We start from the raw sequence: 25,263 nt of genomic DNA on the forward strand, positions 1-25,263 counted from the left end.
TTAGCAAGAACAGAAGTCCAACAAGCAGACATGAACTAGGCTTCAGGTTTGTTTATTAGGCCAAGACTGAAATACATTACAAGAGCTTCCCCACTTGGACACCTAAACATTCATATTCTTTAATATTCATTTTATGGTAGAGTAAGGTAAGGACTTGAGGGTAACAGCTCTAATTTAGAGCTTCTGAACTGGGCTGAAACACCAACCCAGGAACTCTAACATTGAGAAAGGTAAAAAAAGAAATCTAAAATTAAAACAAAAGTACCATAAAGAAAGGGATGACTGCCCTTCCACTTCAGACACCAGCTAATATTTAATTAAGGAGCATAACATTAAACAAACTAAGTCAGTAAAAATTTTAAAATCCTTCTTTGTACGTCTGTTTAAAACATACTTCTACCCTTTTTAGTGCCTATCAACTACCATGTTTTACACCAAGCATTAGAGTTTCACACATTGATAAAATTATAGGCTCCTGAATATTTTAAATAGTAAATATTCTAGTTTAAAAATTTGGTATGAAAAAATTTAATGAAAACATTAATTATACAAAAATTAAATAGCAAAATCATTTAAAATGACTTACAATTCAAACATATTTGGCTGGCTTACTGATATTTCTCTATCAGCTTGTTTTCATAAGAACTATTTCCAGCTGGGAAAAAAAATCTATAGGATCACAGTAAGAAGAAATGAAAATAAAGTACATAAAGCTATTCATAAGCCCTGTGCTCAGTATATATTGCTCATAAATATTAGTTTTTTTTATTATTACTTTGAAAAAACACAAACAAGTTTTACAAAACATTCCAACTTCAGTTAAAAGCTTCCTACACAAGAAATAGCCACATGTGAGAAATCTAGCTTGGCATTTTTTGAAAGCAATTATTTTTCCCTCTGAGGAACATACTACATAAAATTTTATTTCAATAACTGATAAAAATTCCTAATAAACCAATTTCCGGACTCTAATTATGTAGCTTTGTGTTACAATTTAAGAGGTCTTTTAGAGAATTTTTTTTTTAAAGTACGAAGTTACATGATCAAGAAAAGTACCTATTAATAAGTAACCAAAACATTGTGAACTATTCCTCTTACTGCACATATGGCTCGGTTTCATATTAATTTTGCCAAAAAAAAAAGATGTTGGTTTAAAACAGTAAATGAACAGTTATGTTAATACAGGGAAGCACAATGAACAACTAACGTGTCAGCCTGCCACTGGCTATGCCTTACGAAATACGTTACAATTTCAGTCATGCTTTTACTATTAAACAAGGTTATATTGCCACTTCTAGTATGCTGATTAAGGTAAACTTTAACATCCTATCCCTCTAACAGAAACTTGTAGAGAAATACAGAGATGAATGTGAATACATATCACGTTCTATAACATTCACTTTCTAATATTCCAAATTTAACAATTTCTCTAAATCTAATCTGAGGTATAGTAACAGATCAAAAATTTTTTAATCCCCATCATGGGCTATGCACCACGCAAACACTAACACCACAACTGCACAGACTGGAAGGAGACAGTATTTATATTTTTGCCATAGCGTTAGCTCAACTGCCACTTCATCTCTCTTTCTGTTCTTCTTCCGACGACCCTTCAGTCTGTTTTCAAAAGCCTCTAGTTCAGCCTAAATCAAAACAGAAACATTTTTATTAAATTCAATGCATGTATTGATTTGAAATTTCTCACTTGGATAAAAATAAATTTGGGAAATGTTTTCATAGTAATAGTATATAATAAATACATTGATTTGATTTTTTTTAAAAAAAAAACCATCTCTCCAATACTGACTGTGTTCAACAAATTCAGAGTTTAGGTAGGCAGAGAGCGAATGGGGGAGTAAAGGAAGAGGTTACTTCAGACTGAGGCCTGCCTTTGATACTAAGTGTAGAAACATCTGACTTAAAATACAGACAATGGTTTTATACATCAACACCACTCTAGTTTTTTACAATGTTGGTAATAAACATTAATGGCCTGTATGAAAGAAATTCAAGTAAGTAAACAGAAAAAAGCTGCCAGAAATTGATTCTGCTCTTTTTCAAATACATTTAAAAACACAGAGAAAAATTCTTCAGGGGAAAAATTCTTCATGTTTTGAATCAAAATGACTATTTTAGAAAGTAGAATTGTATTAAAACTGGTTCTAAGAAAGGAAACTAGATGACACGCATTATAAAATGTGAATTTTTAGTCTATTAGTAAGAACTTATTAAACTTTAATACATGATAATGTGACATGATACACTAAAACGTGATACTAGTTAACTAAAATATATATGTAATATTCATGCAAGATTCTGTAAATGTTTCTTTAACAGAAGGAAATATAAACTTCAGTTAACATATCCATGACTTTGCTTATAAACCACTTGGAAAAAGCCTTTGAAAAAGACCTAATCATATTCTTAATTTAATACAAAGTTGCATTCTTCAATGAAGCAAAATGTCAAAATATTCTCAAGTGGTTGTTGATAAACAACAAAAGGTCAAACTATATTAAAAGCAGCCAAACTTGAGAACCACTGACACAGCAGAGAAAACACTGATGCTTTAATAATGACCCATAGTCATCAAGCATAGTTTATATAATGTTCTATATACTCTGTTTTAAAGGTCAGTAAATTAGGACCACATTTAAGATTTCTACCCATAGTGCTTTATAAAAAAGGGAAGGAAAGGACACCCTAAACTATTCTTAATAATTTAATCTCCAAGGATTCCAGTCATTCCTTGTTTTACTGTATTAGCTCTGATAACTTATTTTTCAATTTTAGGTAAATCAATTCTATAGAACCATAAAAATCCAGATGTCATTTTAGCCCACCTTTGCTACATGAGTAGTTTCTAATGCATCTTCCCTCAGTTCATGCAAATTTCAATTTCTTCATTCATAAAGGCAGCAGTTTGCATATAATATACCCTGCTTAATAAGTATAAAGCATCTCAAAATGCAAACTGACGAACAATTACATGTTACTATGAGAAAGTTAAGCCACTCTTTCGAGTATATGATCAATAAATACAGTATTTAAACAAACAGGGGGTATCAAGAACATACTTCTTATCTAGGTAATAACAAAGAACAGGTAATTCTGCATTCAAGAATCTAAAGGGGAAATAAGAGGGTGTATTATTAAAAGAAATGTACTGGTGAGTAAACAGCACTTATTTGCCACAGATAATCTACAACTCAGAAAAAAGCAGACCTCAAATAATTTTAGATGAGGGAAGACACACACTCCAGGAGATGCCTTAGAATGGATGCTGCCATGCCCTGCCCTCTGCCCCCTGAACCAGGAGGAGTCACCTCTGGAGAAAGGGTGAAACTGGCAAGGAAGTAAACTGGGAATATACAAGGCCCCATGCTTCATCAGAGGTTCAGTTTACCTGGACTGAAGTTAAGTGTGGCTAATTTCTGTTTTATAGAATTATATTTTCAGTCCAGAATAAAGCTGACCAGACCCTAGTCTGTATGTTTCCATATACCTTGTGTTTGCATAAAAATAATGATGCAAAAAAGACACAAATGGGGTATTTTGTTTAGTTACCTGTTGCCTTCGTTTTTCCTCTTCAAGAGCAGCTTTGGCTTCTGCTTCTTTTATCTGTTTAGACATTTAAAAGTAAATTAACACTGTAAACATCAAATTTTATATAGAATTTTAACATCTTTCCTCCCAGGCTCCACTAACCTGTAACAACTTTTGGAAACTTCATATTGGAAATTATTTAAAGAAACATAAATGTTGTACTGAGAAGTGTTACCAAGGTACTGTCTAACAGACTGGGGGTGAGGGGAGTCAGGGCGTTATACCTTACCTAAATACTTCAGCTTAACAAATTTAACAGATATTAGATCACAATTCAAAGAGTATTATAACATTGTAAACTGAAATACTTTCAAACTGGACTTTTTCTCTTAAGTCACCACACTAAGACTCTAAAATCAATTCTCAAATACCACTCTTTGCCTAGAGTTGAAATTGATCATTTTCCTAAAATGCCCTATCTGGAAGAGAATCCTTAGTTTCAAACAAAACCAAGACTTTATTCATTGATTGAGTTGATGGAGGGACACAGTGACACTAGACATAATCCAAACAGCAAAGAGTCACAACATCTTATTTTTGTATTATTTTAACCTAATTTTCAGGAGGCTCACACTAACATTAAGAGACACAACTATGTTCCAGAGCATATACACTAACTGGTACAGAGGATGGATAAATCTTGCACACACCAGACAATAAGAAGCACACCGAGGATTCAAATAGGCCTATAAATCAGGCTTTTATCACAGAAGCAAAAACAGAAAGAATGAGATTTTGAGTGATTCATAATAAGCACATAAATTAATGCACAAAATAGAGACAGGCCACTAGCACATTAAAAATGACATTTAACGTGACATTACCTCAGACGCCTTCCGCTTCATTTCCTTGCACGTTGTGTCACATTCTATGGAAATTTGATTTTCACGTACTTTGCTGCACTGCAATTCCTACAAACAAAATTTTTAAAAATTTGACTTTAAAAGATTTTCCCTCAAAGTCCTAACTGTATGCCATAAAAAAAGCAAAATTTCTCTAGGAGCTTGAAATCATGCATATTATTTAAGTCATGTTCATTCATATTTAATGATGATATGGCTGCAAGCGTTAGTGTCACTATCAACTTAACGTGATTTCACTTTTATTCTTTATTTCTCTTTATTGTTTCTTGTTATTCTTCTAAAGCTTCCAGGGAATAAATGTTCTAGAGTAGTGCCATCCAATACAGCTTTCTGAATGAAAATGTTCTAAATCTGCATGACTCAAACGAGGAGCACTTACCGCATATGGCCACTGAGCACTGAAAATGTGGCGAGTGAAGTCGACGAACTCAATGTCATCTATTATTTAATAGATGATATAGTTTAATGCTAAGTCATTAAAATTCTAATTTAAATAGCCATATGTGGTTAGTGGCTACCAACACAGTGCAGTTCTAAATGGACAGCTACAAATTTTTCTCTCAACCATTTAACCTTTTAAAAAAAAGTTCAGATGAAAATCATTCTAAAGCTTATAGCTGCACTTCACTGCCTCCTTAACGAAACAAAAACTAATCACTCTTTTCTTGATGACGTGACATTAACACGATGATCAATTTGTGTACTATTCTGTAATAAAATAAATGGTCCTTATTTTAAAGTCTTCGACTTTGCTTTTGTAGATCTTTCATCTACCTTTTATTCATTCCATCTTTCTTGCTGCCAGATGTCACTTTTGCTATAAATGTACCTACTTGTATCAATTGCTCCTTCCTCACAACACCCTCAGACACCAGTTTTTTTGTTCAAATCTACTAGAGTAAGGAAATGAGATCAAATCCTATGAAGTACAGAATTTCATTACCTAGAAGGTTTCCCCCCTTTAGTCCTTTATTTTTGGCTGAGGTGGGTGATAAATACAATCTTGTCCTCCAAGGATAGTCCAGACAAATGAAAAATAACATGGACAAACATTAGAGACAAAAATAAATACTCTGTGTTTGTGGATGTTAAGTCTATAAGCCTGGAAGAAGGATCATATCTTTTCTCATTCAAAAGGTACTTACAAGAGTACCTATGACATGCCAAGCACTGTGTCAGGGTCAGGGGGACACAATAAGGAAATAAAACAGTATGGTAAGTGCTAAACCAATAATAATAATAGCAGCTACTATTTACTAAACATGACGTGAGAATTCAGAGAGGCTCTTCCTTCATAAGTTTTGCTGAAAGGTATGCAGTCTGTTTCCAATCGTTACTTTTTGCCCTTTTACTCCTCTATTATCACCATTTTACCTTAAAATGAATTCTTTCCAAGTTTGAATGTTATTTTTAATTTTATAAGGCTGTGTGCATGTGAGGTCTCTTTAAGGAAACATTTTCACAACATAATACTGATGGCAAAAACTTTTATAAATAAAAGCAACAAAAGTTAATCCTGACCATCTCTTACATGATGAAACTTACTTTATTACTCACATTGTGCTCCTTGTATGAAGACCTCAAATCTAGAACACATTGACTCTACCCAAAAAAGGGCACTTAACTTGATTTCAATATAAAATAATCCTCTTCTACTATTAAATTGCAAAAAACTAAACTGCCCTCAAAAAGCTGATTTTTAAAAGATGCAATTACAGAAATAGGCCAATAATAGTAAGATTCTAAGAAATAAGACCTTAAAATTAAAAGGCAAAAAATAAAGCCAAAGAACTATCAAAACACAGACAAAAAAAAATCAAAACAAAAAATAACAAAAATGTACACAGCAAGGAATTTTCAATAACTTAAAATATTTACCTTTTTTATTCTTTTACAAGGACATCTAAGTTTCACCTTCTGGTTACAATTAAAGGGACATGCACCAGGATGGCACATTTCTTTGCATCGATGACCACAAGGAAGCTAAAATAAAACAATTACATATTTATATTTTAGCCATACTCTACCTCCTCTTCCTGTCAACTATTTTAAGAGTCCATCACAAAACAGCCAATCAATCCTGGATAATTAGCTAATTTTTTAACTTTTTTCTTTTAGATATAAATTACCTTAATTCCCAGAAATGTTAAATATTTTCCCCCGGTCCACTCCAGGAGTACATCTTACGTCACCCTTGAGGCTAGTTATAGCCACGTGACTAAGTTCCGGCCAATGGACTGTAAGCATAAATGTTTCCGTGTCTTAAAGCTTTTCAAGAGCACATATCCATGTTCTACCCTCCCCAGTGTTCTGGAAATGAGGACATCCTGAGCAACAGCAGAAGCCGTGTGTCAGAGAGAGCAGAGCTGCCCTGCTAACTTGGGCCCCTGGATCAATACACGGAGCGCAGTGACACATCTACCTCCCCTGTCCTGCTACGCAGAGAAAGAAAGAAAACTTCCTTGTCCTTAAGTAGGTTTTTAAAAATTTATTTTTATTGAAGTACAGTCAGTTTACAATGTTGTATCAGCACTGTTTTGTGATACAACTGCTTAGGCTTTTACTCTACAAGGCTTGCCACTATATATTAAAACGTACTAAATAGGCAGCCAAACCAATTCAGTAACTGCCATGATGATGTCTACGCGCTACTTGACTAGCTTCTTATCCTAGTCAAACTTTCAGGTGAAATGGTCTTTCCTTCTTTCTATTCAAACCTTATCCAAATTTCAAAACACAGCTTAAATCACCATAAAAGCATGATACGAGTTTGCCTACATTTGAATAGTAACAGTAACAGTATAAGAAATCCATAAATCTATTTCTAAACTGCTATGACATTGCTTGGATTAGCTTGAACTTAAAAAAAAAATTAAGCACTTCATATATTTCTGTGTCTCCAACCAGAATGTAAATAAAAGAGAGCCATTGGTTAGTGGTTAAATTCCAAAGTCAGACTGCCTGGAACTGAATCCCAGATTCCCTGTCGACTAGCTGTGTCTGGGGCCTTGGGGCAAGCAAGCCACCTGACTTTTCTGTGCTTCACATGTAAAACTGGGAAGAGTAATAGAGCTTCATAAAGCTGCTGTGAGGATTAAATGTACTTAATATATTTAGCTATTATAATGAAAGTTATTATTCTAAGTTAGTTAAGAGCAATGATCTTATATTTCTTTGTGTCTCATATTCATTAACAAAGATAACTTAAAAACAGTGGACACCTCAATAAACACTTAAATTCTCAAATTCTGATCTTTATGACTCACCAGATTGATCCTTCAAATTATTGACTCTACCCTCTTTAAGAAATTCAGAATCCTCTTCTACTGTCTTTCATCTCTCTCTAGTATGCAACTTGGTTTCTTGTTCTTTAATTTTTAGCTGAGACATTCATACCAAAACTAAATTTGGATCACACTGTGCATTTTCACTAATCCTACCACAGGACAGTGCTGCCAGAATGAGCTCCACACTAGCCATTCCTGGGCCACTTCAGTTTTGTTTTTCTCTGCACCTAATACCAGGCCCTCAACACTGCTTAATAAGCTCAATATTCATTCATTATCAAGTAACTTGCCTCAAAGTGGTTGTTTCGAGTGTTCCTTCACTTCCCTCTCCCCTTCATCCCTGCCAGTGTCTCTAGCCTGACTTCATAGACACAACAAACATTTGGCATTAGCTCTCCACCTATCCCTTCTTCCCCTCAAAATAAGTCTCTTAATCTGGGAGGGAATTACATCAGTAATCTTCTCTACTTTAACTTTAAATCAACGATTCTGAAGTGGAAAGTGAATAGGGAAGCATATCAGAATCAATAAGGGAAGATCTGTTTGACATTACCCAGAATCATAGCCACAGTGTGACCTCTTACTGATCAGTATTCTGTCTCTTCCATGTCTTGGGGCTGACGAAAGGCAAAGAATCTTCCGTCTAGATGTTACATCTGTCTGCCTCCTAAAAGACTTCATGCTGACTCTTCACAATTTCAGCAACATCTTGAAAACCTCTCTTTTCTCTGGCTCGGTCTTCTGACCTCAAAATGTATCTCTTTTCTCTAATCCTTCATTTGATCCTGTCATCTCATCTAATAATTATTCCATGAATCTCCTTGCTTTTCACATCCAGTGTTGGGAGAAGTTATAGAAGACATAAATTGGGACTGCCTGATTTACCACAACGCCCCCAGGAGCGATGGCCACGGGTAAGCTACCTGCGCTAGCTTCCTGTCTGTTGCTGCCTATGCCAAGGGAGGCCCTGATCCCAAAGTGAGCCAGATTCCCTCTCCCGATCATCGGAAAACGTGAAAGGGAGAGGTGGTGGTTTGAACAGAGTCATCTCACTCAGAGCCCCCCAAGCTCCTGCTGCCAAGCCCCCTGGGGCTGTCCAGATACTGCCCTTCCCAAAATTTGGCTGAACAGCATTTCCTTTGTAATCTGTGAACTTGTCCCCCAATACCCTCCAAATACATCTTCTTCTTGCAATAAGTGAGCCAAACTTATTTCTGCAGACTGCAAGGAGGAGAACTGAAACTCATCCAGAAGTATGCTGTGCTCATATCCAACATATGTCCCACAGGCAAAGCAACGCTATTAATCCCGAAAAGGTATTCAGACTCACTAGAAATCAGGGAAATGTAAATTAAAATCATGAGATGTCATAAGATGGGCAAAAATTAAAAATTTTGACTAACACCAAGTATTGGCAAGGATATGAAACAAAAGGAAGTGTAAAATACTGACAGTAAACGGGAAAATTGATTGCTTATAAATTGTATAACTATTTTGGAAATCAATATGACTTTAAGTTGAAATTATACATTCCCTATGGCCAAGCAATTGTAGTACAAGAGAAGTCTATGCACACAATACCAGAATGTGCAAACAAGAATGTTCATAGCCATACTCTTGATACCAACTCAAATATCTACCTACAGTAAAACAAATAAACTACAGTACACTCATACAATGGAATACAGCCACATGCAATACAAACGATAAATAAAACGTAGAGCAAACAAAGCAAGTCACAAAAGTTCATAATTTTGAAATTTTAATAGAAGATCAGGCAAACAACATTGTTTCCAGATACACATAGACTTATTAAAAACTAAAAATAAAAGCAAGGAAATAATCATTATAAAAGGCAGATGGTAGTAACATACAGAATGGAGGGAGGGAGCTACAGTCTGGGAACTCTGGTAGACTTCTGAAATGCAGCAATGCTCTATTTTTTGACCTAGGTGGAGTTATATGGTGTTCACTTTTTAACTCTTTGTTAAACTATACATATATGTGTTATGTCCGTTTGAGTATGTAATGATTTCATTATTTACAAAATCAAATCACGTGACCACTTCCCTGTTAGACGTGCAAGCACGTATTATCATAAAAGCCAAGTTATATTCTGAAAGAGCTGAAAAGTTGATTAGAATGTATAACATAAAATGACTGTATCTTCATTACAGATTTCACAGTAAAAACTAGAGGTTTTTCTAAAATATCCAACTCTGATATTCATTTAAAGATGAGATATCCTACCCTTACCACTCAAAAGTGCGATGGTTTTCTTCTAGTCTGCTCAGCCCTTAATGTCATTCTGCTAGCACTCTGGAAAGCCATAGCAAATGACTTACCAATAACCAATACTGTCTAGTATAAAATGTTCCATTTCATTCCAATAACTTTAAAAGCTCTCTTTAAAAATAATTAAGGAAAACTTGCCAAAAAAAACTTTTTGTGGATAAATACCCATACCACCGTCACCACAGCTAGCACATCTATATCACCTACCATATACAAAGACCTTTACATGTTATTAACTCAATATTCAGCACTCTGGAGTATTATTATTGCCCCATTATACATGAACAATTTGAGTTACAGAGATATTCGTTTGCCCAAGTAAAAAGCAGAAGAGCTTACATGGGAAAGATAAAACCAAATTCAGAAACAATTTTTAAAAATTGTATATGTGGGGCACAGTTTAAATAAAGGTGTAGTTCTTAATATCTTTATATTTTCTTTTAGTTCAATTCAGATCTAACTGAACAGTCCAGTAAACTGCATGGAGTGTGTATCAGAGAAGCAGTGGAGCTGGAAGGTCACCCTATGCCAGTCCCACAGTTCACTCTTATACTCACATTCAATACACATTTACCAACTACCTAGTAAGTACAACCAGGGAACCAGGGACTGGATACAAAGACAAATATGACATAGCCCATGCCCACAAGAAACCCATAGTATGGAAAAGGGAGGAGAAAGCAAACAGGAATTTATCAGTACCTCAATACTTGTCATAATCCCCTACCTTACCTCTGAGTATAAAATATTTATAGTAGATTCAAAGAGACATAGTTCTTGGTTGATCCAATGTATGACTTGATTCTACAGCCTATTGGTTCTCAAAGTGTGGTGCCAGATCAATAGTATCACCATTACATATGAGTTTACTAGAAATGCAGATTCCTAGGCCCCCACTTCGGAACTCATAAAATCAGAAACTCTGGGGTAGGGGCCCATTAATCTGTTTTAACAAGCCCTCGAAGAGATTCTGATACACATTAGAATTAGAAAACCACTGCTGTAGTCTTATCAATGTCAACAGACCATAAACTGGAATAAATTAGACACAATAACATTCACCTGCCACCCTCAGGCTGTTCTAAACTATAAGGGCCATCTAGATTGTTCCCAACCCAAGGATATATTTTTCAAGAAAGCCCAACAAGACTCTAGCAATAGCAGGGGCTCCAGAGTGGACTAGAGTCCAAAAAATTATGAACATGGAAAAGAAATTTTTAAATAAACAGGGCCCACTCATTTAGTCCCACCAAATGTCAAAAAGTATCACAAATGAATGATAGCCAAGGTTATGCTAAATTGCAAATTAGTTATCCTAAATGAAATTTTATTTCTAGCAGCAATTTCATACCAAGTTGCTTGTGTCAGAATTAAAAACAAAACAAAACAAAAAAAACTCTCAACTATCTATTATCTGGAATTTGAATTTAGACAGAAAAAAATTTTATTTTAACATGAGGAAAACTCAAAATTTGAAGAATTCAGAACATTCAATTTTAAGTATCCCATGCCTCTAGTTCCACATATAACAAAGAAAGGATTATTAAAATAATCATTTTCTGCTTGAAATGTCTCCCTGTTTATAATCTTTTTTAAATTTTTCAATTCCCAAGTTCAATTTCCACTAGTTCTTAAACAGGAATCCATAAAAAGTGTCCAAAGGTTTAAAATTAAAAGGAAATACTGTCAACAAAAAGGCATATATCATACACTGACGTCTGTTTTAATTTACTCAGAGACTGACCACTATACTTAAGACTTAGTTGTCATCTCGTCCTGACTCTAAACAGGATAGGAAGCGCTTACATAAGTGCATAAAGACAAAGAGGTAAAAGAAAAGAAGTGCTACTAGTACGTCTACAAGTCAAATGATTCCTTTATAAATGTCCACTCAAATTAAACAAATATCACTGCTTCCTCCAACAACAAAAGGAAAGGAGCACCTTCACTTTTAAATAGAACAAATATAGCTAAACTACCCTAGTTTCTCAAATTATTGCCAGGATAAATCACCAGTGAGTTTTTACCTTCTGACCCTGAACAATCTTTCTGAACCACTTTTGATAATTTTAGTTTGAATACAATGCATATACAAGCATCAGAATCTTTAAAAACAGACAGGAGGTATAGCTTAGTGGTAGAGCTCATGCTTAGCGTGGAGTAGGACCTGGGTTCAATCTCCAGTACCGCCACTTTAAATGAATGAATGAATCAATCAATCTAATTACCCCCCACAAAATAAATGAATAAATAAATAATAATCTTTTTAAAAAAATTTATATATGAAGGTTTATAATAATTAATTCAAGATAATAATGAGCTTTAAAGTTTATACATACACACAGACATACCTGTTTTTTCTACTGTGGGTCTACTATCTAACTGCACATGACCCACACAGTTATTAATCTACTTTTATTTTAAGGGAGAGGAGTAAACATTAAGTCAATACTCAGTGTATAAAGTATATAAGCTATCTTTAAAACTGCTTTAAAAAGAAATCTTCAAATGGTCACTCCTAGTCCTAATATCCTCAAATTTCATCTACCCCAACCATACGTTTTTATAGACATCAGTCACGTTTCTTGACCTGACACAGGATGATCTAACAAGAAAGAGAAAACCCAAGAGGAACAATGCCTAAAAACATAACTTAGAAGGTTCTTGGGAAGCTTACCTCTTTAGGACACTGATTTTTGCAGCAACTGAGGAGGTTCTTTTCATTTACATCAGCTGTGGTTATTTTTCTAAAAAGATGAGAGGAAGTTTTGATGACATTCAAACCAAAGTCCATTTTATAACATGGTTTATCTAAAAATAACTCACAATTTCAAACATATCCATAAAATTACCTTATATACTTCATTTTTAAAGGAAATGTTTTGATTGTATCTCATCTATAACATCCTCAAATTGCTTAATTGTTCTGATAACTCAAACTTTGTAGCCCTTTATCTTTTACCAACAAATCAAATGTCACAATGGCAATAACTTCAAAAAGAAAGTAGAAAACAGGCACAAAATATCATCTGTGCCTGGCCTCTCTTCAGTAGTTCCTGCTAGTACCTTTCCCTGTATCATTGCTCATAACAGAAATTCTTCCTAAAGCTTCCACATAAAGGATTTTAAACTAATGGTTCAGTATATTACTTAAAAGCTGACCCAGAGAAATGCTCACCCAGGTTTATTTCTAAAGAACAGGGGGGAAAAAATGTTACTTCAAATTGAGTTTAGGCTGTTCAGTGGGAAAAGCAGTAAGCTTATCAGAAAAATTTTTTTCAGTTGTTTTTGGATTAAGCTATCCATTAATGTTAGAAATTGATTCTTTTTATATTAGAGCATTTAAAGCAGTCTGTGCTTTTATGTCTCATTCAGTGGGTAATTTAGAAAAAGTCACAAACACCAAGGAATAACACCACTTTCTAATAAAGAGTTGAACAGAACCACAGTAAACACCACATGAGTCAGTAACTAGCAACAATCTAAAAATCCCTATCGTATGCTTCTCACTTTTCTCTTCCCCGTTGTCTTTCTTCTCCTTTCCTTTATTCTTTCTTTTCCTGTCCCTGCACTAGACCAAAGTGCCAAAACATACCATAAGTTTAGCCTCCACTGTCAAAATTATAATCTTAAGTATTTATATCAAATTAGGGAAAAATGTATTCTAACAGACAATTTTCTTGGCAAAATTTCATTTAATAACAACAGTAAGTTTTTATACTGACTTTTATATGGAAGTTTTATAATTTCATTCTTACAAATATGGTGCTCACCTCTGAACTTAAGAGTTAATAACATTTTGTTCCTGTTACTATATAATTAAAAATAAGTTAGCTTTTCAAGGCCTCTTTTATACCTAATTTCTATAGAAGAAAGTACAAGAAGTAGAAAACAACTAAAAGGAAATCTTGACTTATGTAATTACTCACTGAATTGAAAGTAAATGAAATTATCAGAACAAATACTGAGACTGAAGAATTCTGCATAAAAACAGAGATTTTAAATATGCATTCAAGAAAAAGAAAAAGGAACTCTGGTTAGCTGTGGTAATAGAAGCCATCTCAATCCAAACATATTCACACATTTCACCCCAAATACATCCAGCTCAAATCCCATGCCCTGAGCAAAACCATTCCACAAACTTCAAATTATCTGTAGAAAGAAAAAAAAAAAAACTAATTCCTAGCAGAGCTATTTCTCAAGCTCCCATAGCAAGTCTTTTCAGAGAGCTTAGCAGAGTTCTGGAAAAACTGAGCAGAAAAGAGAAGAGGGGGACTGAGCAAACACACCAGAAAGAAAAAGTCCACCCTAAAAGTAAAAATACTGAAAAAGTCTTGGTAGATCAGAAAACTAACTAAAGAGAAGAGACTTGAAAAAGTGCGCAAGAATCAGTCAGTGTTGGAAAGGCAACACTCTGGAAGAAGGTAAAAAGGGAAGGTGCCCCTTGGAAACAACAAACGAAAAAAGAAGCAAGAGGGTGAGATTCAGAATCCTAGAAGATCAAAGAAAACCCCTTCTCATCAGTTTCATCCATTAATAAAGCAAAATTATCTTAACTCTCCATACAAAACTGCTAAAACTAAAAACTAATATTTTATTTTTTAAATTTCAACAAAATAATTTTAATACTTAAAAAGAATAAAATTGGATTTTCCAATTTAAAGCATGAGTCTAGAGTATAAGCAACAAAAACAAATCTAATATTAATAGGCATTTTTCAAACAGTATTTATGCTCAAAAAAATCAGAAATAAAGTCATCTTCCCAAATTTAATTTGAGTAAAATAAACTTACAAAAAGCCCACTTTATAGACTTATGAAATGGAGCTGAGCAAGTTAGGTTAATTATTTAAGATCATGATTAAACAGAAAAAAAATGGAACTTTTTTTCCCTTTACTTAATCCACAAGCAAAAATTTGCATTTCTAGGCAAGGTAAATGTAGAAGTCATATCCTAGTACGATAAATGTCATTAACAGCAATACTTGTAATAAACAAAAACCTATCTTTAAAATCCATAATTTAAAAACTGTGCAGAAGTAACTATGTGCAAGTCAACTTGATCCAACAAAATTCTAGTTGACACTGTTATTTGAACAACCTGCTATAGGAGTGCTTCACCTATTTTTTCAACTTTTTTCCTAACAAAATCTTATACAGAATCCCCAAATGGAAAAACACAGAATTGCCCCGGTTGAAATCAGGGTAAAGTTTCTAGAAGGTGAAATACTCTCCATTTCTTCCTTCCAGATCTCTATCGAAAGATCTAGGTCTCTAGAGTCTGAGGACCACACTGAAAAACATTCCTTAAAGTCTTCCACACAGGGTTCTGAATTATAAAAAGATACCAGGTAAAATAATTTTACTAAAACAAGAATATTTCCTCAGTCCACTTACCTGCACTCCACATAAAGACTTGTGATCTTGCAGTGACATTTTATTCTAAGCATCTGAACACAAGGAGGACATTCTCCAGGGTGACACGGCAAAACACACGGATGAGGACAACCTGGCGGCCGTGACTTAGAGCACCCTTCCTCACACTGAAGGCATTCTGGGCCAGCCTGGTAAGTACCAAGGAAATACATCATCTAAACACAGAAGTCTAACATTTCTATAGTTTATAGTTTTATAGTTAAAGTTATAAAATTTATATACCTTATTAAAAGAAAGTACAACTGCAGCTCTTAGAAATACTGTTAAAGAGCGGAGGGTAGAGCTCAAATGGCAGAGTACATGCCTAACATGCAGAAGGTCATGGGTTCAAGCCCCAGTACCTCCTCTAAAAATAAAATCTACCTACCTCGCCCAACAACAACAACAAAAAAATACAGTTAATAAAATGGTGCCATGTTTTTTACTTCCTAGTCAGTGGCAGAAAAAAACATACAGAGTAAAATGTTATCAGTTTCTACCCAAGAAGCATGATCATCACCAAACTAAAGAAATCAATACACTATTAACACATAAATAAAAATTACCAAAGCATTCGACATTCTAGGACTGTCAGTCTCATTTTGCCAAAGAGAAACACATATAAAAGGGAAAGAGAATGACTAGCAGTTTATTTTTGAATGCAGGTCTATGATTACATTACAAAATTAATTACATTTACAAATAAATGAACCTTAATGTAACTCAACAAAGCACCTCTCTGCTCTAGGAATTTAATAGTTAAGTGGTATCTCTCTACTAAAGAAGATTTTTACTGCAGGATATTGCTTATTTTCACATGTCACATGAGATTAAAATCAGAGAGCTACAGAAAGGATACTAACTCAAGGGTAAACATTTTTTATTATCATTCCCAAGTACAGCCATGATTACAAGAGTTATTACGTCAATAAAATTCTAAGGTATTTTTGACATGTAAGATTAAAAAGAAAAGGTGTTTCAATTATGAAACATTCCTCTATAAATAACTTCTATTTTTTATTTTAAAAAGTATATTAATGTATTCCATAAGTACTTATTCAGCATTATGTGCCAGGTATTGTGGGAATATGCAAGACTGGGGAGGATCCCTGGCCTAAGAAATTTACATTTAAGTGGGAAGGTAAAGAACGTAATAGAATGTCTTCATAAATCCTCAGAGAAAAGATAAAGCAGAGTAAGACCGAGTGATAGTAGCGACAAGAAGGAAGCCTATCTGATCAAGTTCATATTTGAACAGAAATTGAGTGAAATAAGTGAGAGAGTCACAAGAATGCAGAGTCCCAGAGAAAAGGACAGTAGGTGCAAAGGCTCTGAGGTTAAGAACAAATTGGAATATTCAAGAAATAGCAAGAACAGAAACTGTTATTTACTTCCAGCAAAAGGTTGAGAATTTATTAAAATTGTGAACATCATCTAACATACATACTAGATTTAAAAAATAGCTGAGAGCAAATGCTCCAGACTAAACTCTCAGAGATGTAAGTGGACAAAAGTGGAGGTGATATTACCACTTAGCATCTAAAAAAGATACACAATTTCTGTACTTTTATCATGAAATCAAATCCTATGTGATAACACAGATACAGCATGTAAGGAATATCACATTAAAAGGCATATCATTACGAGCTAGCACAAAGACATAGAGAGATATACACCAAGCTGTTAAAGTTGGTTGTCTTAGAAAAGGGAATGAAGGAGAAAGGATGAATGCAAGAAAAAGAGAAGTTAAAGCAAAATGGAAAAATATTTATGGCATAATTATTGAAAAAAATGTTTCAAATATACTGTAAGCATGTATATATTCAACCTAAGGACATTACCTTGTTTTTGGTAGTGCAGGAATCAATTTCAGTTACCTTGTGGCATTCTTTCTTACATGTATGATTCTGACAATCTAAGGTTCGTCCACACATTCTCTTACAAGAGTAGGGTCCTACAGCATAGGCATGGTAGTGGGCTCACCTTAAAATTTAAGAAAAAAGGGAAAATTAGCAATACACACACACAAAACCTATCGGAAGTATGTTTCCAAAATGCCTCTGTTATTACTTGAAAACAAGTTTCGTCTAATACATTTTCATTAATAACTGTTATTATCAAAATCAAAGTAACCTATCCAAAAAACCCAAAGAAGGAATGCCAAGAAGCAAAAAAAGTCTAATCCTAAAAGGGAAATTCAATATAATTATTTTGTAGTGAATGCATATAGAAAGGCTAATTCCCAAATAAAAGCACTGTATATTGTAAAAATTAATAGACAAACTCTTATACTCGTTGTAGCACTAAAAAGACAATACTTTGACTTTGTTATTTCTAGCATCCATCATATAGAAAAGGTATAGATTACAAGCTTTACTTAAAGTTTGTGCTTGTAACTCACCTCGTGCTTCCCAAGACATTCCCTGCAGGAAAAAAATAAAATGAAATGAAAACATTATACATTCTTCAGAAAGAATATTTTTATAGCAAAGATGCTAACTCTACTAGTTTTTTTACTTAAGAACAAAAAAATCAACACATATGGAAATAATAAGTGATTACAGAAAGGTTGCAGGATACAAAGTTAATACACAAAAGCCAATGAACCTGTATACCAGCAATGAACAACTGGGATTAGACATCAAAAACACACCACTATTCATAATTAGCACACAAAAAAATTAAATACTTAGGTATAAATCTAACAAAATAAACACATGATCTATATGAAGAAAACTACAAAACACTGATAAAAGAAATAAAAGATCTAAATACATGGAGAGATATTTCATGTTCATCTATAGAAAGGTACAATATTATTAAAATGGCACTTCTTCCCAACTTGATCTAGATTCAACACAATTCCAATCAAAATCCCAGCTAGTTATTTTGTGGATTATCAACAAATTGATTCTAAGGTCTATATGGAAAGAGTAAAAACCCAGGATGGCCAACACAGTACTGAAGAACAACAAAGAGAGAGGACAGACACTACTACCCAAATTCAAGACTTACTATGAGGCTACAGTGATCAAGACAGTATGGTACTGCGGAAAGAATACACAAATCAACTGAATAGAATAGAGCCTAGAAATGGACCCACATAAATGTAGCCAACTGATCTTTGACAAAGGAGAAAGGCAATCAAATACAGAAAGGATAGTCTTTTCAACAAGTGACTGGTGCTGGAACAAAGGGAGATCCATATGGAGAAAAAGATACAACAAACCTTACACCTTTCACAGCAGTAAACTCAAAATGGATCACAGCCCTAAATGTGAAATGCACAAGTATAAAACAAAGGAGAAAATCTAGGTGACCTTGGGTTTGGTAATGACTTTTTAAACCCAACACCAAAAGCATGATCCATGAAAGAAAAATGGTTTAGCTGGACTTCATTAAATCAAAAGCATATGCTCTGCCATAAACACTTAAATAAAAAAGGGTTAAATGAAAAGACAAATCACAGACTAGGGGTAAATATCTGGAAAACACATATCCAGTAAAGGACTTATATCCAAAATACAAAAGAATCTTAAAACTCAGCAATAAGAAATCAAACAATCCAATTTTTTTAATGGGTAAGATTTGAACGGAGAACAGACACTTCACCAGAGAAGACATACAAATGGCAAATAAGCATGTGAAAAAATGTTCAGCATCATATGCCATTAGAGAACTGTCAATTAAAACAATGAGATATGACTATACACCTACTGGAATGGCTAAAACCCAAAATCCTGACAACAGCTTATACTGGCAAAGATGTAGGCAACAGGAATTCTCATTCATTGTTGGTAAGAATGCAAAATGGTACAAGCCACTTTGTTAGACAGCTTGGCAGTGTCTTATAAAAGTAAATGTAGACTTACCATATGATCCAGCAATAGCACTCCTAAATACCTACCAAATGAGTTGAAAACATATGTCCACATAAAAACCTGCACATAATTGTTTTCTTCGTAACTGCCAAAACTTGGAAACAACCAAAATGTCTTTCAATAGGTGAATGGATAAACAAACAGTGATAAATACATAAACCGGAATATTATTCAGCAATAAAAAGACATGAGTTACCAAGCCATAAAAAGACATGGAGGAAACTTAAATGTGTATTATTAAGTACAATATGCTAAAAAGGTTACATACTGTAGGATTACAACTACAGGACATTTTGGAAAAGACAGTAAAAAGATCAATGGTTTCCAGGGACTTCAGGGGGAAGGAGGTGAGGGATAAATAAAGGTAGCATGTTTTTAGGGCAGTGAAACTATTCTGTATGGTACTGTAATGGTGGATACTTGAGATTATACAATTATCAAAACTCATGGACCATATAACCCAAAAAGTAAACCCTAATATAAACTATAGACTTTAGGTAATAATAATGTATCAGTTCCTCAACTGTAAAAAAAAAAAAATCTACTCTAAGAAAGAAATTATATTACCTGGATAGTTCATGTGACAAGTAATATTTTTCAACATATACTTCATAATAAGTTTGTTTTACATGCCACTGAAAAATCATTATATCAGAGTTAGAAGGATCACTATACTTTTGTTTTTCTTTTTTAGACTGAGATAAAATTCATATACCATTAAAGTTATACTTTTAAAGACTACAATTCCACAATAATATAAGCTATTAATAATAGAGGAAACTGTAAGTGTGTGGCAGGACATATGGGAACTTTTTGTACTTTCTGTGCAATTTGCCTGGAAACCTAAAAAATCATCTAAAAAAGATAAAGTCTATTTTAAAAAATAAATAAATACTTCATTTCCCTTTCAAGAAACTGGCTTAGAAACTGTATTGTGATCCTGTTCTGGGCCAATGAAATGTGAAAGGAGTTTTACTATGGGGCTTCTGGGAAAGGTTTCCTCACTCTTTAAATAAAAAAAATGATGGTTGAAGGCAGTTTCCATTGACCCCTTTGGAAACTTCACTAGGTGGATGGGAAGCTTATTCAGAAGGCCAAATAGCCTGAAAGCAAAGATGACACACGAAGAATAAAGCAGAAAGACAGAATCTGCCCCTTGATGATGCATCACTGAATTGACCGGATTAACCAACCATGAAGCGGCTCTACCTCCAGTCTAATTGTGCAAGGCATAAACATTACCATGTCGCTTTCTATTTATGGTTCTTGGTACTTGAAGCCAAAGGCACCCTAAATGAAATAACACACGTATTACATGTGTTATATGTACATGTTCAGAACTCTTTTACCACAAGGCCAAATTATCATTAAAAGTAATGTTATTTTCAAAAACCAGAGGGCAAGGGATAAGAAAACAAGAACATTCTACTCTAAGAAAGAAATTATATTACCTGGATAGTTCACATGACAATAAAAATATATACAATAATAATTTTGGTATATATACATGCCACTGAAAAATCACATCAGAGTTAGAAGGATCTTTATTCATGTTTTTCTCCTTTTTTAAATTGAGATAAAATTTGGTATCATAAAATATATACTTTTGAAGAGTACAATTCAGTGGTGTTTAGTATACTCGTAAGGTTGTGTAACCATCACCACTATTTAATTCTAAAATATTTTCATAATTTCAGAGAGAAATTCTAAAACTATTAGAAGTCACTTCCTCATGGTCTCCTGTCCGCAGCCCCCAGCAACTACTAATCTACTTTCTGTCTCTATGGATTTGCCTACTCTGGACATTTCATGTAAGTAGAATCAATTATGGGGCCTTTTGTGTCTGGCTTTTTTTTCACTTAGCATGCTGTTTTCAAGGTTCATCCATGTTATAGCATGTATCAGTAATTCATGCATTTTTATAGCTGAATAATATTCCATTGTATGGATATATCACATTTTGTTTATTCATTCACCAGGTGATAGACAATTGAGTTGTTCCCACTTTTTTGGCTATTAATAATAATGCTGCTATGGCAATTCACATACAAGTTTTTATGAACATATATTTTCAACTCTCTTGGGTTTAGATCTAAGAGTAAAGTTGCTGGGTCGTGTGGCAACTCCACATTTATAGTCTCCTGAGAAACTACCAAGTGTTTTCCAAAGTAGCTATATCATGTTACATTTCCAATAGCAATGTACAATGGCTCCAACTTCTCTATACCTTCACCAACACTTATATGTCTTTTTTTATTTTAGCCTCCCTAGTGGGTGTAAAATGGTATCTCTCAGTGGTTTGGAGTTACATTTCCTAATCCATGATATTGAGCATCTTCTCATGTGTGTTTACTGGCCATTTGTAGATTTCTTCTGGAGACATCTATTCAAAGGCTTTGCCATTTTTAAATTGGATATTTGTCTTTTTGTTTCTCAGTCTTAGAATTCTTTACATGTTCTAGATAATATACTCCTATAAGATACACAATTTACAAACATTTTCTACCATTCTGTGGGTTATCTTCAGTTTTTTGATCGTGTCCTTAAAGCACAATTTCCTGATAATGCTCTCTGACTTAACTTTCATATAGCCCAATTAATCTATTTTTTACCTTGTCGCTTATGCTTTAGGTGTCATATCCAATAAACCAATGCCTAATCCAAGGACACAAAGATTTACACCTATGCTTTCTTCTAGAAGTTAAATAGTTTAAGTTCTTACTTTTTGGCCCCTGACCCACTTTGAGTTACCATTTATATATAGGTTGTGAGGCAGGGGTCTGATTTCATTTTTTACCATGTGAATATCCAGTTGTCCCAGTACCATTTGTTGGAAAAAAAACATTGTTTCCCCCACTAAATTGTTCTGACACTCCTGTCCAAAAAATCAATTGACCATAAATGTATAGATTTATTCCTGGACTGTCAGTTTTATTCCCTTGATCCATGTGTTTATCTGTATGCCAGTACCACACAGTCTTTGGTCTTCTTTCTCTCAATAATGTTTTGTAGTTCTCAGTGTACAAAAATAGATTTCTTTCATTAAATTTGTTAAACAAAATGTTTGTTGTTTTTAATGCTATTGGAAGTGGGACTGTTTCCTTAATTTTCAGATTGTTCACTGTTAGTATACAGAAATAAAATTGACTTTTACATATTCATCATATTTCCTATAATCTTACTGAACTCATTTAATATCTCTAATAACTTTTGTGAAGATTCCCTAGGATTTTCTATATACAAGATCATGTCATCTGAAAATACAAATAGTTCTACTTCTTTATTCCCAGTGTGAATAATTTTTACTCCATTTTCTAGTCTAACTTTTTAGGCTTGCACTTCCAAAACAATGTTGAACAAAAGTGGCAAGAGCAGATACCCTAGTCTTGCTTCCTGATCTTAAGGGGGAAAGCTTTAAATCTCCCACCATTAAGTTTGTTACCTGTATGTTTTTCACAGATGCCCTTTATCAGGCTGAGGAAGTTCTCTTTTAATTCAAATTTGTTGAGTGTTTTTATCAAGTATGTCAGATTGTGTCAAATGTTTTTCTGCATCTATCAACTTTCCCTTATTCTACTGATAAAGTATTACACTGATTGATTTGAATCAATGATTGACTGATGAATGAATGATTGATGTTGATTCAACCTTGTATTTCTGGGATATAGCCCACTTGGTTATGGCGTATAATTCTTCTGTTGCTGGATTCAGTTTGCCAGTGTTTGGTTGAGAATTTTTACATCTATATTCAAAAGGGATATTGGTCTATAGTTTTCTTGTGATATTTTTCTCTGGTTTAGTATCAGGGACATACTAGCATCACTGAATGAGTTATGAGGTGTCCCTCCTTAGTGAAGCACTGGTGTTAATTTTTTTAAATGTCTGGTAGAATTCAATAGTGACATCACCAGTCCTGAGCATTTCTTTGTAGTAATTTTTCAGTTACTAATTCAGTCTCTTTACTACACTTTGAACTATGTCAAAAGATTTTTTTAAAAAGCTAAAATTCTACTACTTACATAGGAATAGGAACTTGACATGGAGGACAAGGCAATGCAGTCTGAATAAATACTGGTTCAGAATGCTGTTCCCAAGGGCCCGTAGGTTGGTGCTACAAGTAAAATACATGACAATTTTAAGTCAGAGGGATTAAATTGTACGGCCATTATAAGAATCTATGAAAATTGTTCTAGGAATCCTCTGCTTAAGCAGGTTAAAATTTTTTCAAGTAATCAACAAATCGTGCTTACTGAAATATTTTATTCCATCCTTATTCTATCACATTGTTCCCCTTCAACATTCTTATATTAAAAATTGAGGCAGACTCTAGTTTTTAAATGACAGAACAAAGACAATATACCCTCTTTCACTTCTCATAAGCCAAAAGAGTAAGAAACAGAATTGTAAAATCCAAATTCCATCAATAGAATGTAATCTCCATTATTTTGTTCACTGTTGTCTCCCCAGCACCTAGAACAATGCTTAACACATAGTAAGGACTCAATAAATATTCACTGAATATGTGAATGAATCTTTGAGGAAACCAGGAGATGTCTATAACCCTAAACCACCACATATGAAGGAAGACTGACAAATTCATCTGTACAATGATTATAACATGACTATCACACTGTACTTGCAAACATTTCTTTACTGGTTTCTCTCCTTTTCTATATTAAGAGCTTCTTAAGACAAAAGACCAAGTCTTATTTACCTTGTACCCCAGCTCCTACCAGTGTTTAATACCCAATAGGTACTTAATCATTGCTTGTTGAACGACTAAGTAAAATTACAAAAATATGACCCACAGTAATGCACTACCTCTCAATAATATTGCTCCCTTACCCTGCCAGTTTGCTTTATTAATGCTTGATCATGACATGGAGCAGGACACAAGTGACCGCATTTCTCCAAAACCTTTTGGCAAGGTTGATGACATGGAGGACAAGAGCCAAAGTGACAGCGATGTTTTTCTTGACTTGTATGATGGCAAGTTGGTGGTCGACTAAATCATAAAGTACAGTTTTTTAAATTACTTTCGGTCATTGAACAATTATATCTAAAAATGCAATTATCTAATTATATATCTTCTGATTCCATACCGAATGAGCATATTGTGAATATTAATATTTTAGAACATTAAAGCAAAATTGAAAATATTAACAGTATTAAAAAATCAGTATGAATTTAAATCTGTAGGACACCAGATGTAAGTCTGCACGGAGTTTCGTACTAACCTGCACTGCTCTTTGCACTTGGGGGGTCTTGTGGTACGTTCTCGGCCACAGGGTACTGTCACCTTTGTATGACCACAATTGCACTTCACATCTACGGTTTCTGGGCAAGGATAACAACTACCTGAAAAAAAGGTCTGAAACTTAAAGAGAAATTTCCTTAACTACTCAAATTCCCATCAGTAAGAGAATCAGTAAGTTTAGTACGTTCGGATACTCTACTATGAGAATAAAGAAACTATATGAATGAATCTCACACACATAACACTGAGCAAAAGAAATCAAACACAAAGAGTATACAGCATATGATTCTATTCACATAAAACAAACAAGAAAAACAAATCTATGCTGTTCAAAATCAGGATGATGATTACAAAGGACACAAAAAGTTTAGGAAATGCTGCTAACGTTCTGTTTGATGATCTGAGTTCTGGTTACATGGCTATGATCAGTTTATAAAAAGTCATCAAGCTGTACACTTATGATCTGTATACTTTTCTACACCTACACTGGTCCTTCAATAAAAAGTTTTAGAATTTTCTTTAAAATTTGCTAAAAGTTCTGTTCTAAATAACAAATTTAACACATTATTCATTCAAAACTACACAAGCAAAATGGAGCTAACTCTTCGGAAAATTTAACGTTAACAATAATCTTTTTGGCTTAGTTTCATACATACATCT

General features: G+C 33.9%; 1 protein-coding gene across 1 annotated transcript in view; it reads right to left on the minus strand.

The window, feature by feature from the left end:
* Nucleotides 1–36: 36 nt before the first annotated feature.
* NFXL1 (nuclear transcription factor, X-box binding like 1) overlaps nt 37–25,263 on the minus strand; it is a 48,523-nt gene continuing 23,296 nt past the window's right edge. Inside the window, 12 exon segments of the mRNA XM_006185959.3 lie at nt 37–1,643; nt 3,568–3,621; nt 4,431–4,517; nt 6,348–6,452; nt 12,729–12,798; nt 15,448–15,614; nt 17,307–17,429; nt 17,431–17,448; nt 17,867–17,888; nt 23,366–23,457; nt 24,192–24,351; nt 24,584–24,704. Coding sequence (XP_006186021.2) covers nt 1,470–1,643; nt 3,568–3,621; nt 4,431–4,517; nt 6,348–6,452; nt 12,729–12,798; nt 15,448–15,614; nt 17,307–17,429; nt 17,431–17,448; nt 17,867–17,888; nt 23,366–23,457; nt 24,192–24,351; nt 24,584–24,704 — 1,193 coding nt within the window. The 3' untranslated portion in view covers nt 37–1,469.

The sequence above is a fragment of the Camelus ferus genome, chromosome 2 (assembly GCF_009834535.1).
Source record: "Camelus ferus isolate YT-003-E chromosome 2, BCGSAC_Cfer_1.0, whole genome shotgun sequence".
NCBI lineage: Eukaryota > Metazoa > Chordata > Mammalia > Artiodactyla > Camelidae > Camelus > Camelus ferus.